Source organism: Loxodonta africana, unplaced genomic scaffold, assembly GCF_030014295.1.
Source record: "Loxodonta africana isolate mLoxAfr1 unplaced genomic scaffold, mLoxAfr1.hap2 scaffold_34, whole genome shotgun sequence".
In the NCBI taxonomy this organism is placed as follows: domain Eukaryota; kingdom Metazoa; phylum Chordata; class Mammalia; order Proboscidea; family Elephantidae; genus Loxodonta; species Loxodonta africana.
This window is the reverse complement of record NW_026975055.1, coordinates 595177-608953: the sequence shown is the minus strand read 5'-3', so window position 1 is coordinate 608953 and position 13777 is coordinate 595177. Positions and strand designations below refer to the sequence as shown.

At 38.2% G+C, this 13777-nt stretch overlaps 1 protein-coding gene across 1 annotated transcript; it reads right to left on the bottom strand.

The window, feature by feature from the left end:
• Positions 1 to 297: 297 nt before the first annotated feature.
• On the bottom strand, positions 298 to 3892 carry LOC135229527 (olfactory receptor 2L3-like). The gene has a single exon (XM_064279041.1). It carries the CDS (start codon positions 2159 to 2161, stop codon positions 1229 to 1231), a length of 933 nt encoding a protein of 310 aa, XP_064135111.1. The 5' UTR covers positions 2162 to 3892; the 3' UTR covers positions 298 to 1228.
• Between the last annotated feature and the right edge of the window lie 9885 nt (positions 3893 to 13777).

Sequence of the window (13777 nt, the reverse complement as noted above, 5' to 3'; positions counted from 1 at the left end):
TTATGTGCTGCTGAGTCGATTGTCTCTCATACCAACCCTGTAGGACAGGGTAGAACTGTGCTAGAGGGTTTCCAAGGCTGTAATCTTTACACAGGCAGATTGCCACTATGCTTCCCATTGCCACATTGTGGTAATCAATGTCATAAAACAATATGTGTACTAATTGTTTCATGAGAAGCTAGTTCATTCTGTAAACCTTCATCTAAATTACAATTCAAAAGAAAGAAGAAAAAAAAAAAAGGACAGATTTCAGTATCAGCAGTATTCTCTTCTGGACTGCAATGCCTCTTCACCTAGCATATACACCTAAGCTAATACATTTTTTTTTTCCTGAAAATAATGGGGGGACCCATTCAGGCACAGGCTGAGCTGGTATATCGATTTAAAATACTGGTGCAGAGAAGTTGACTCCCCACTCCTACCCCCAAAAAACATATCAATAGAATTATGAGTCTATTGACTGAAGAATAAGAAAATGTATAAGGTAAATTGTCTTATATAAGGGTAACGTGGCTACTTGGGATGCAAAATTTGAGTCTGTGCTGGGGACTTATTTGGGAATGGCTGAGATAGCATAACCCATAACTTCCATTAATCCTCTTATAAAGTATGCTCTCCTTCTTCTCTAACTCAGCATCTCTCCAGCCCTGATTACTGACCTTGTTTATAAATCACTTTCCTAGGATTCATCCAGATAAATTCAGGTCCCCCCTTCTGGAAAACATAAACTTGTCATATTTCTTCTGGAAAACATAAACTTGTCATATTTCCTCTATAGTTGTGTAAGACTTTCTAATCCCTATATCTGCCTTTTCCCCTGAAATTGGGGGAAAAAATTGGGACAGTACACACCTATTAACAGAGAATTAATGGAGAAAATATTATTTTTAAATAAATAAATCATTTATTTTTCTGTTGTCATATTGAGAGATAAATTATATATAGTAGAATTGTTATATGAATGATATCATTTTAGAAAGTTTTCATTTTCTTTTCTACATATTAATAAAAGCTTCTTATTTCTCAAATTGAGTTGACTGTATATGCCTTTTATATTGATGGAAAAAAAAATCACCTCAGGAAAAAAGAAACATGCCTTAGTAATGTAAAATTATTTTGTCAAACTTCTAGTTTTTAAAATCTTCTAATATAACCTTAGACCTTGTCCATTCACTGCAGAATAGACACTTTCAGCTTGAAGATTGATGCAGAAATCTTGTCTACATTTTCACAGAGAGAACATTCTCTGAGTAACTCTTCTCAGGGCCCTCATTACCTCTTTGTTCCTCAGGCTGTAGATGACAGGGTTGAACATGGGTGTGAGGATGGTGTAGAAAATAGCCAGAACCTTGTCTACTGTTGGAGATCGGAAGGATCTTGGGTGTAGATAATTGTAAACAAAGGGTGCATAGTACAAAGTCACCACAGTGAGGTGGGTACTGCAGGTTGAATAGGCCTTCTTCTTCCCTTCTGATGAGGGCATGCAGTAGATGGCAAGGAGAACCCGTCCATAGGAATAGGTAATGCCAATGAAAGGAAACACAAGGAATAAGGTGCTGCACACAAACACTATGTAGTCATAGACCCAGGTGTCCATGTGTGTCAGAGCCAATATGGCTGTGAAATCACAGAAAAAATGATCGATGGTCTTGGACTGGTAATAGGGTATATGGAGTGCATATGCGGTGTGGGCACACGCATTGATAGAGCTCATTATCCAAGATCCTATAGTCATTAGCGCACACACACTTTTGGTCATACGAACAGGATAGTGAAGAGGAAAGCAAATGGCCACATAGCGGTCATAGGCCATAGATGCCAAGAGAAGTGTTTCTGCACCTGCCAAAGTCAAAAAGAAGAAACTCTGAACTCCACATCCAATGAAGGAGATTGACTTGCTTCCAAACAAGAAATTGTAAACCATCTTGGGGACAATATTGGAGATGTAATTCAGGTCCATGAGAGAGAGCTGACTAAGCAGGAAATACATGGGTGTGTGGAGATGGGTGTCCAGTAGGATGAGGATAATCATGGATATGTTACCAATTAAAGCCATTAGGACAATGAGAATGATGAGAATGAAGAGGAAAAGGCCAATTCTTGATGGTGGGAACAGTCCTAATAAAATGAAATCAGTTGATGTTTCACTATAATTCTCCATTGAATATTCATTGGTTTTCCCTAAAGTAAGAAACAAGAGTGTGGAAGGTAAATAAAGAACAGTGAACTACTTATTTATTTTTTCATAATATCTGTGATTGATCCAACAATGTATTTTTCAGGAAATTATACAGTTGCTTAAATGAATGGGCAATTTTACCTTTTTTTAAACAAGAAACACCATTCCATTACACAAAGATAAAATGTAAGACATCATGCATTTACATCCAAAATCTGTTGTAGAAGATCAATGAAAAAATAAATAAAAATATGCTATACTTATTTTAATAGGATAAGAACGATTAAAGAAAAAAAAAAACCCATTGCTGTTAAGTCAATTCTGACTTATAGCAACACCTTAGGACAGAGTAGAACGGCCCCATGGGATCTCCAAGGAGCACCGGATGGATTCGAACTGCTTACTTTTTAGTAAGTAGCCAAACTCTTAGCCACTACTCCACCAGGATTTCCATAAGGATAATAGTTCTTAGCAAATTCACTTATCAGTAAGAAAATACTTAAATATAAGCAGTGTGTTAAAAAGTTGAAAATATGTTGAAAAGAATAAGTGATTGAATTGCTATAGGAATGAATTTAGTGACATAAAGATTATTTTCCATTTTGAGGTTTATAATCTTTGCTTATCCCCAAGACATACATTAATTACTGCAACTATTTCTTTTTCTTTTGTTTAAGAAGCTGGACTTACTGCTTTAAGTCACTATCCCCAACATGACTCTCTAAATGTTACCTATCAGTATTTGGCTTTGGCTCAGAAATACATAAGTTTCTATTTTATAATATTATCAAGTACAAAGTTATTATCTTGATTTTTAAATTCCTCTAAGAAAGGTTCTTTTCAATCCCTTGCTCAATAGCTAAGTAGTCAGTACAGGATAGATTCTTCACTGGACTTTCTATTATCTATGACTCTGTTTAAAAAAAAAAAAACGGTTGCCATCGAGACAATTCTGACTTATAGCAACCCTATAGGACAGAGTAGAACTGCCCCATGGGGTTTCCAAGAAGTGGCTGGTGGATTCAAACTGCTGACAGACCTTTTGGTTACCAGCCTCAGCACTTAACCACTGTGCGAGTAGGGCTCCATTACTCTGTTTAGACATTCCCAAATATGAAAGTAAACTATTTAAATGTTGTAAGGCCCTTTTCCTGCTTCTCCTTCTCTCTCTGATTTTGTTTAAAAAAATCTTAACATTTAGAGAGGCGGGGCCAAGGTGGCAGAGTAGTCAGAAGGTTATGGTGGTCCCTCTTACAAGAAAGACCCGAAAAAACAAATGAATCCATTATATAAAGACAAGCTAGGAGCCCTGAACATCAAAGGCACAGTTAAGATATCGGACTGAGCTCAGGGGGAGGGAGAGGCAGTTCATAAGCAGCAAGTAGTTTCCAGACCTGACTTAGCAGGAATTGACGCCCCTCAGTCATGGCCTCCTGGTGCAACTGTGGTAGGACTGGCAGTAGCTTACAGGACATGGTTACCTCAGTGAAAGAGAGCAAGTGACCCAGGCCTGATCCCCTGGCGCAACCATGGCAGGGGTGGCAGTAGCATTTGGGACCTTGACTACTTAGCCACAGAGAGCCAGCTGCACAGAGTCTACTCATGCCTCCAGAATCAGCAAATAATGGCGCTCCTGGCAAAAAATAAGTGCTTGCATGTAATTTACCACACGGATCAAATAGCTCCCGTTTTGAAAGAAGTCTCTCCCATTTATCTGATCTCTCCTCTCTCTGCCCCAGGCCCCAAGCTGGCTTCAGTGACAGTCGATTTCCTTCGGCCTGAGATAGGTCCTGCCGAGTATGCTAAGCCATTCTTCCAGACTTGGGGAAGGAACAAAATAACAAATAGGAAAAAATAACCTGCTGGTTCCCTTAAGCTGGGAACTCAGAGCAGAAACAGCTCCTGTTCAGGCACAATCAGTCCCCGAACTTTGAATGCCTTTTACCACTGCATGGAACCATGTGGCCCCATTTCAGCAGCTAGGCACTTGTTGTCACTGTGCAAGGGTGTATGTGCCTGAGGTCTGACTTTACCTGTTGCAGCTGTGTGGTGGAGAGGAGGGTTTTTGACATTTGACACAGCTCTGCTTATTAAGTAGGGTCCTCATCTACCCACATCAGGGACCTGAGGGCTGGTGGTTCCTCCCGTGCCATCTCTTCACCCACGACAGGGGTCCTAGGATAAGTGATGCCTCCCAGCCCTTACAGTTAACAGCATTGGGAGCCTATGGTCCTGCTGCAGAGCCCACCCACCTGTGAGCTCTAGAGAACAGGGATGCACCTTCCTCACAGACACTTGGATGGGACTATGCATGCACCAATCACCACTGCTTCTCTAAGACCATAGATGAGCAAACACTTCGTGACCGACTACTTGGACACACCTGAGCCGAATCCATACAAGAAAAATGAATGGACTCCTAATAACAGCTCTAGCCATATGGTGACAGGATGTTAGAGCTTCGAAGGTGCAAATAATCAAACTAGCTCACATGAGCAATTTATTTGGGCACATCAAAACTAAACAAAGCAAGAAACTAGGACACTGTTAGCAAACCTAAAATATTTAATACAATAACTTATAGATGGCTCAGAGACACCAGTCAATATCAAATCACATAAAGAAGCAGATCACGATTGCTTCAACTAGCTCCCAAAACAAAGATTTAAGGAATCTTCTGGATGAAGATGTATTCCTGGAATTAACTAGAGGTAGAATACAAAAAAATTTATATACAGAACTCTTCTAGAGATCAGAAAGGAGATGAGGTAAAACACAGAACAAGCCAAAGAACACAGAGTAAAACAGTCAAGGAAATTAAGAAGGTTATACAAGAGCATAATGACAATTTTAATAGGCTGCAAGAATCCATAGAGAGACAGCAATCAAAAATTCAGAAGATTAACAGAAAAATTTCAGAATTAGACACTACTGCAAGAAACCAAAATAGACCTATATAAGTAGAAAAACATACCTTGGTCTTGGATAGGAAGACTCAAAATTGTAAAAATATCTATTCCCCCCAAAATGATCTATAAATACAATGGAATCCTGATCCAAATACCAATGACATTTTTTAAATGATATGGAGAAAGAAATCACCAACTTCATATGGAAGGGAAAGAGGCTCCAGATAAGTAAAGCATTACTGAAAAAGAATAACAAAGTGGGAGGGCTCACACTACCTGATTTTAGAACATATAATACCACCACAGTAGTCAAAACAGCCTGATACTGGTATAACAGATATATAGAACAATGGAACAGATTGAGAATCCAAACATAAATCCATCCACATATGAGCAGTTGATATTTGACAAAGGCCCAAAGTCTGTTAAATGGGGGAAAGACTGCCTCTTTAACAAATGGTGCTGGGATAACTTGATATCTATCTCCAAAAAAATGAAACAAGACCCATACCTCACACCATGTACAAAAACTAACTCAAACTGCATCAAAGGCCTAAATATAAAATCATTAAGATCATGCAAAACATTAGTAAAAATGCACAAACACCAGAAGACAAGGTAGATAACTAGGAGCTCCTAAAAATCAAAGACCTATGCTCATCCTAAGACTTCACCAAGAGTAACAAGATTACCTACAGAGTTGAAAAAAGTTTTCAGCTACCATAATTCCAATCAGGGTCTGATATCTAAAATCTACATGATACTGCAAAAACTCAACAAAAAAAGACAAAAAACCCAATTAAAAAAATGGGCATACGAGGTATGAACAGGCACTTCACCATAGAAAACATTCAGGCAGCTAACAGATACATGAGGAAATGCTCACGATCATTAGCCATTAAACCCATTGCCGTTGAGTCGATTCCGACTCATAGCAACCCTATAGGTCAAAGTAGAACTGCCCCATAGAGTTTCCAAGGAGCACCTGGTGGACATGAACTGCCAACCTTTTGGTTAGCAGCTGTAGCACTTAACCACTATGCCACCATTAGAGAAATGCAAATCAAAACTACAACGAGATGCAATCTCATCCCAAGAAGGCTGGAACTAATCCAAAAAACACTAAATAATAAATGTTGGAGAGGTTGTGGAGAGACTGGTGGGAATGTGCAATGATACAACTTTGGAAATCGATTCGGTGCTTCCTTAAAAAGCTAGAAAAATAACTACCATAAAAAAATAATTAAAAAATTATTAGAAAAATAAAAAATTATTAAAAAATAATTTAAAAAATAAAAAATTATTTTTATTTTTTATTTAGTTATATTTCTAGATTTTTAAGGAAGCACCGAATCGATTTCCAAAGTTGTATCATTTCACATTCCCATCAGTCTCTCCACAACCTCTCCAACATTTATTATTTAGTGTTTTTTGCCTTCCAGCAATTCTACTTGGAATGTATCCTAGAGAAATAAGAGCCTTCACATAAATACATATATGCACACCAGTGTTCTTTGCAGCACTGTTTACAATAGAAAAAAGATGGAGGCAACCAAAGTGCTCATCAATAGTTCAATGGATAAATTATGGTGTATTCACATAATGGAATACTAAGTGACAATTATGAACAACGATGAATCAGTGAAACATCTCATAGTGTGCAGGAATCTGGAAGGCACTGTGCTGAGTGAAATTAGTCAGTTGCAAATATTGTATGAGACCACTATTATAAGAACTCAAGAAAAGATTTAAACACAGAAGAAAATATTCTTTGATGGTTATGAAGGTGGGAATAGAGGGAGAGAGAGGGGTATTCACTAATTAGATAGTGGACAAGAACTATTTTAGGTGAAGGGAAAGACAGCACACAATACAGGAGAGGTCAGCACAACTGGACTAAACTAAAAGCGGAGAAGTTTCCAGGATACAACTGAATGCTTCGAAGGCCAGAGAAGCAGGGACAAGGGTTTGGGGACCATGCTTTCAGGGGATATTTACATCAACTGGCATAACAAAAGATATTAAGAAAACATTCTGCATCCCACTTTGGCAAATGACATCTGAGGTCTTAAAGGCTAATGTCTTAGTTGTCTAGTAACAGAAATACCACAAGTGGACAGCTTTAACAAAGAGAAGTTAATTTTCTCACAGTAAAGTAAGCTAAAAGTCCAAATTCAGGATGTCAGCTCCAGGGGAAGTCATTCTCTCACTGTAGGCCTTCTCATCAATCTTCCCCCAGACTAGGAACTTCTCTGCACAGGGACCCCAAGTCCAAAGGACGCGCTCTGCTCAGGTGCTGCGTTTTTGGTGGTATGAGGTCCCCCTATCTTTCTGCTTGTTTCTTTCTTTTATATCCCAAGAGACTGCCTCAAGACACAATCCAATCTTGTAGATTCAGTCCTGCCTCACTAACACAACTGCCACCCATCCTCCCTCATTAACATCATAGAGGCAGGATTTACAATATATAGGAAAATCATACAATACCAGGAATCATGGCCCAGCCAAATTGACACATACATTTTTGGGGAGACATAATTCAATCCATGACAGCGAGCAAGTGGTCATCTAAGATGCACTGATTGGTTTCAAACCACCGGGAGCAAAGGTGAAGGAAGAACACCAAAGACATGAGGTAAAGATGAGCCCATGAGACAGAAACGGCCACATAAATCAGATACTACATCAGACTGAGACCTGAAGAACTAGATGCTGCCTAGTTACAACCAATGATTGCCCTGACAGGGAACACAACAGAGAATCCCTGATGGAGAAGGAGAGCTGTGGAACACAGATCTCAAATTCTCGTAAAAAGATCAGACTTAATGGTCTGACTGAGACTGGAGGGACCCCTGAGGTCAGAGTTCCCAGAACCTTTGTTACCCCAAGACAGGAACCATTCCTGAAGCCAACTTTTTAGACAGGGATTGGACTGGGCTATAAGACAGAAGATGATACTGGTGAGGAGTGAGCTTCTTAGCTCAGGTAGACACATGAGGCTATGTGGGCACCTCCTGTCTGGAGTTGAGATGGGAAGGCAGAGGGGGACAGAAGCTGGTTGAATGGACATGAGGTGTACAGGGTGGAGAGAAGCAGTGTGCTGTCTCATTAGGGGAAGAGCAGCTAGGAGTACATAACAAGGCGTGTATAAGTTTTTGTATGAGAAACTGACTTGGATTGTAAACTCTCACTTAAAGCACAATAAACTAAAAAAAAAAACAGACATTCAAAGATTCAGGATTTACAACACATCCTAAGTAGAAGAAATAAAAACAAAAATATGGGGAAAAAAAAAGAAACCTTACATTTAAAGCTTCTGCCAATCAAAGGTAAAAGTGACAGTGTGATCACAAATAAATAAATATATATATACACCGTCTCTTTCTTAAAACACAAAGTCATGGCAATAGAATAAAAATGTTGTTAGCTGTCATCTCAAGAGAAGAAAAAAAACAGAAAGGGAAGAAATGCCAAATGAAAGATTTCAGCACATTTTTGATGGTCAGATTTCAATGGAAAGTGATTATTTAATCCACCTCTCAAGAAGGTCATAGAAATATTAGATGGCACATTGGACCTGGTACTTGATCCCAATGAAGCAACTCTTTAGTTATACAAATTATACTTTTCTTGTGTTCTTAATGGATATGACTTTACTAAAGTCAAAGATTTTCCTAACTAGGATTCTACAGTATTCACAAAATGCTGTTACAATGTTTGAAGAGCAAAAAGCGTACTAAATGTGTAAACAAACTCCCATTATTTTATCTGTGTCCCTTTTAGTCTGCATGTTGCCACTGACATAACAATAACTTACCTATTTATAGTACATTTACAAAACATTTTTCCTGTATTGATTATTTTCAATCTCTGTAAAAACTTTGCAAAAATGAAACCAAACTCGTTGCCATCGAGTTCGTTCTGATTCATAGCAACTTTCAAAAGCAAAGATGTCACTTTGAGAACTAAAGTGCACCTGACCCAAACCATGGTATTTTCAATTGCCTTATATACATGTGAAAGCTGGACAATAAATAAGGAAGACTGAAGAAAAATTGATGCGTTTGAATTACGGTGTTGTGGAAGTGTATTAAATATACCATGGACTGTGGTAAAAATGAACAAATCTGTCTTGAAAGAAGTACAGACACAATGTTCCCCAGAAACAAGGATGGTGAGACTTCATCTGAGGTGCTCTGGACATGTTGTCAGGAAAGACTAGTTCCTGGAGAAGGATATCATGTTTTGTAAAGTAGAGGGTCAACGAAAAAGAGGAAGACCTTCAACAAGATGGATTGATACAGTGGCTACAATGATGAAGTCAAACATAGCAAAGATTGTGAGGATGACACAGGACTAGACAGTGTTTCATTCTGTTGTACATAGTGTCACTATGAGCCAGAACCAATGCAAGGGCACCCAACAACAAAAACAAAAACTTTGAGAATTTTACATCAGTATTAAATTGACTATATAAAAGAAAAAATCGGTAGCAGCAATGTATCTGTCCAAAGCTACACAGTGGATGGGGAAGGTATTAGCCTTGCCCCTGGTCCCTTTCTGTACATGGAAGGTAAAGATACAGGCACAAAATTTCAATGGCCATCTCTACCCAGCATCCAGGAAATGTGTCAGGAACTGTGGCACACCAAGAACAAGCTTCAGAGGACATCCACATTTGGTAGAGTTTATGTGGTGATCTCTATATTGCTAGCTAAAAAGATAGCCTCATTACTCACTTTATGAGAGGTAATGAGTTAGAAGCAAGGGTGGTTCACTTTTTAGACATCCAAAACTTCCATTAAAATAGTTATTTAAACATGAAGTCTCTATTGATGGTAGGTACTCGGTGGTGGAAAATGTATTTGAAAAGTTATGCTATGCCCATATTAAATGATTTTAATTTTAAAGCTAACACACTTCCACATTGTCTCTTTAAAGACATGTTTCCTCATGTCTCCAAGCTTTAATGATTTTTCCCTGTTTTCCTTCAGCAGCTCACTATTTCCCAATCCAGCCTCTAACAAGCAGGGGGAGAGATCCTCACATCACCACTCACACATCTGAATGCAGTCCAAATCACTTGCTGCTTTCTGTCAAAACCTATCCCTACCTACAAAGATGTGCTTACAAAAAACACCCATATTATTTCTTTAAGTCAGCTTACAGACACCTACACTCTGTCATAAACAGGAAAGCCCTCCACTTGGTGCTCCAGTTTGGAAGTGACTGCCATGTTACCATTTCTGTAACTACTTTCTTTGTATAGGCACATCTTCCCTGTCCTCCTCTTTAGACATTTGGAATTGAAATACTGAGATAACTTGATTCAACATTAGAATTCATGAATTCATTTTTGATTCTGATACTTAAAACACATTCCCATTATTACACAGAGGAAAAAATTAAAATTCATACACTTACAGCCATTCATTCAAGACCACACAGTGGCCAGTTGACAGAGCTGGGCTGAATTCATGTTTTTTGATTCCCAATTCAGTGTTTTGTCCTCCAGGAAAACTGTTCCGAAACTCTGATTCCCTTCTTTTCTTCAGTGACCTTTCAGACTAGAGATAATCCTTACCAGGAAATATGAAGCTGAGGCAGAAATAAATTTAGTATGGCAATCCTTTATATGTTCTAGCATTTCTAACCAAACAAGGATTAGATATAGATGCTGAACATCCTACCTTTCTTGCTGTGTCCTCCTTATGCATTCAAGTTTGTAATCCTGTCAGGGATCTTTATTTCACCACAGCTTTCCTCAACCAATTCCAAGACAGGAGAGACAAAAGAGAGCCTTATATTGTGTTTTACTTGAGAGATTTAAACATTTAATTATTTTATTTTATACTTAAGAAAATGACATTTTAAGTTACTGGAATACAATGTGATAATCTGTAAATGAGTCAATGAAGTTCCAAAAAAATCCACAAATTACAGTAATGATATATATGTTACATAAATATACACACATTTTTAACACACACATACATATATGCATATGCATATATATTTACACATTCAGAGAGAATATAAAGAGAGAAAGAGAAAAGGAGAGAGAGAGAGATTAGTAGAGTGCATCCATTAAATTGTGTATGAAGATGGGAGATGGGTTGGCATGTTTCACAAATACACTGTGCAGAATTCAGTATTAAAACTTAGACTGAATTATAGAACTGCTACTTTTTAGGAATGTGACCTTGGTCTACTGAGTTTAACACTTTAAACTTGTATCTAATACATTAAACAGGTAGAATGATTTAGCTAATGCTGTGGTTCTCAACTTGGAGGTGATTCTTCTGCTCAAGGTCTATTTGGCCATGTCCAGGGACACTTTTTGTTGTCACAACTGGGCAGGCTGTTGCTGATACCTAGTGGATAGAGACCAAGAATGCTGTTAAATATTCCACAATGCACCAAACAGTCCCTCACAGAGCGAGAATTACCAGGCCTAAAACGTCAATTTTGTTGAGGTGGAGAAGCCCTGGATTAATGGTGCTTTTGAGCTTCTTTTTTTGCCTACATCATCTTCTTAATTTGTTGTTGTTGTTAGGTGCCCTCAAGTCTATTCCAACTCATAGTGACCCTTTATCAAGCACGGTGTCCTTCTCTAGAGACTGGTCTCTGCTGATAACACTTCCAAAGTATGTGAGATGAAGTTTCGGCATCCGTGCTTCTAGGAACACTCTGGCTATACTTCTTCCAAGACACATTTGGTAGTTCTTCTGCCAGTCCATGGTATATTCAATATTCTTCACCAATACCATAATACAAAGGCATCAATTTTTCTTCAGTCTTCCTTATTGTCCAGCTTTCGCATGCATATGAGGTGATTGGAAACACCTTTACTTGGGTCAGCTGCATCTTCGTCCTTAAAGTAACATATTTGCTTTTGAACACTTCAAAGAGGTCTTTTGCAGCAGATACGTCCAATGTAATATGTCGTTAGATTACTTGACTGCTGCTTCCATGGCACTGGTTGTGAATCCAAGTAAAATGAAATCCTTGACAACTTCAATTATTTCTCCATTTTTCATGATGTTGTTTATTAGTCCAGTTGTGAGGATTTTTGCTTTCTTTATGGTGAGGTGTTACTTCATACCTAAGGCTGTAGTCTTTGATGTAAGTGTTTCAGGCCCTCTTCACTTTCAGAAAAGAAGGTTTTGTCATCTGCATAACGCAGGTTGTTAATGAGACTTCCTTCAATCTCGATGCTATGTTCTTTTTCATATAGTCCAGCTTCGTGGATTATTTGGTCACCATACATTGTGGTAAAAGGATATAATCCTGACAAACACCTTTCGTGACCTTAAACCATGCAGTATACCTTATTCTATTTGAATGGCTTCCTCTGCCTCTATGTACAGATTCCTCATGACCACAATTAAGTGTTTTGGAATTCCCATTATTTGCAATGTTATGCATAATTTGTTATGATCCACACAGTCAAATGCTTTTGCATAGTCAATAAAAAACAGGTAAACATATTTCTAGTATTCTCTGCTTTCAGCGAGGATCCATCTGAAGTCAGAAATGATATCCCATTTTCCATGTTTTCTTTTGAATTTGGCTTGAATTTATGGCAATTCCCTAGAGATGTACTGCTGCTACCACTTTTTACTGATCTCCAGCAAAATTTTAATTATGTGTGATATTATATGATATTATTCAATAATTTCCACATTCTTTCGGATTACCTGTCTTTGGAATAGGCATAAATATGGATCTCTTCCAGTCAGTTCGCCAGGTAGCTGTCTTCCATATTTCTTGGCATAGATGAGTGGACACTTCCAACAGCAACCTTTTCTTGAAATATCTCAATTGTTACTCCTTCAATTCCTGGAGTCTTGTTTTTTGCCAATGTCTTCACTGTAGGTTGGACTTCTTTCTTCAGAACCAAGGGTTCCTAATCATATGCTACCTCCTGAAATGGTGGAAAGTCGACCAATTATTTTTGGTACAGTGACTCTGAATTCCTTTCATCTTTTGATGCTTCCTAAGTCGGTCAATATTTTCCTTATAGAATTCTTCAGTATTGCAACTAAAGGCTTGAATTTTTTCTTCAGTTCTTTTGCCTTGAGAAACGATGATCGTGTTCTTCCATTTTGGTTTTCTAATTCCAGGTCTCTGCACATTTAATTATAATACCTTACTTTGTCATCTTTAGCAGCCCTTTGAAATCTTCTGTTCAGATCTTTTACTTCATCATTTCTTCCACCTGCTTTAGTTACTGGACTTTCAAGAGCAAGTTTCAGAGTCTCTTCTGATATTCATTTGGTCTTTTCTTTCCTTTCAGTCCTTTCAATGACATCTTGCTGTCTTCATGTATGGTGTCCTTGATGTCATTCCACAACTCCTCTGGTCTTCTTAATTACCACACTTGTCATTTACTAAGACTATTCAGTGATAAAGTCTTTCCAATTTTTTTCTGCACACTTCCACCATTTGAACCTCACAAGAATGCTGCTAAGTCATCAATAAAAATATTATTATGCTGATCTAACACAAATATTAGTGAGCATACAAGGCAAAACAACAACAGAAGCAGCAATAGGATAAAGCCCTGGGTATCATGTAGCCACTTACCTCCTTATTGGTAAAAGAATGCACAGGAAACAACAGCTCCCATGATCGCTATTGAAAACTTGAATCTGTGTGTTATCTTTATTCCCAGTGTCTCCTGCAC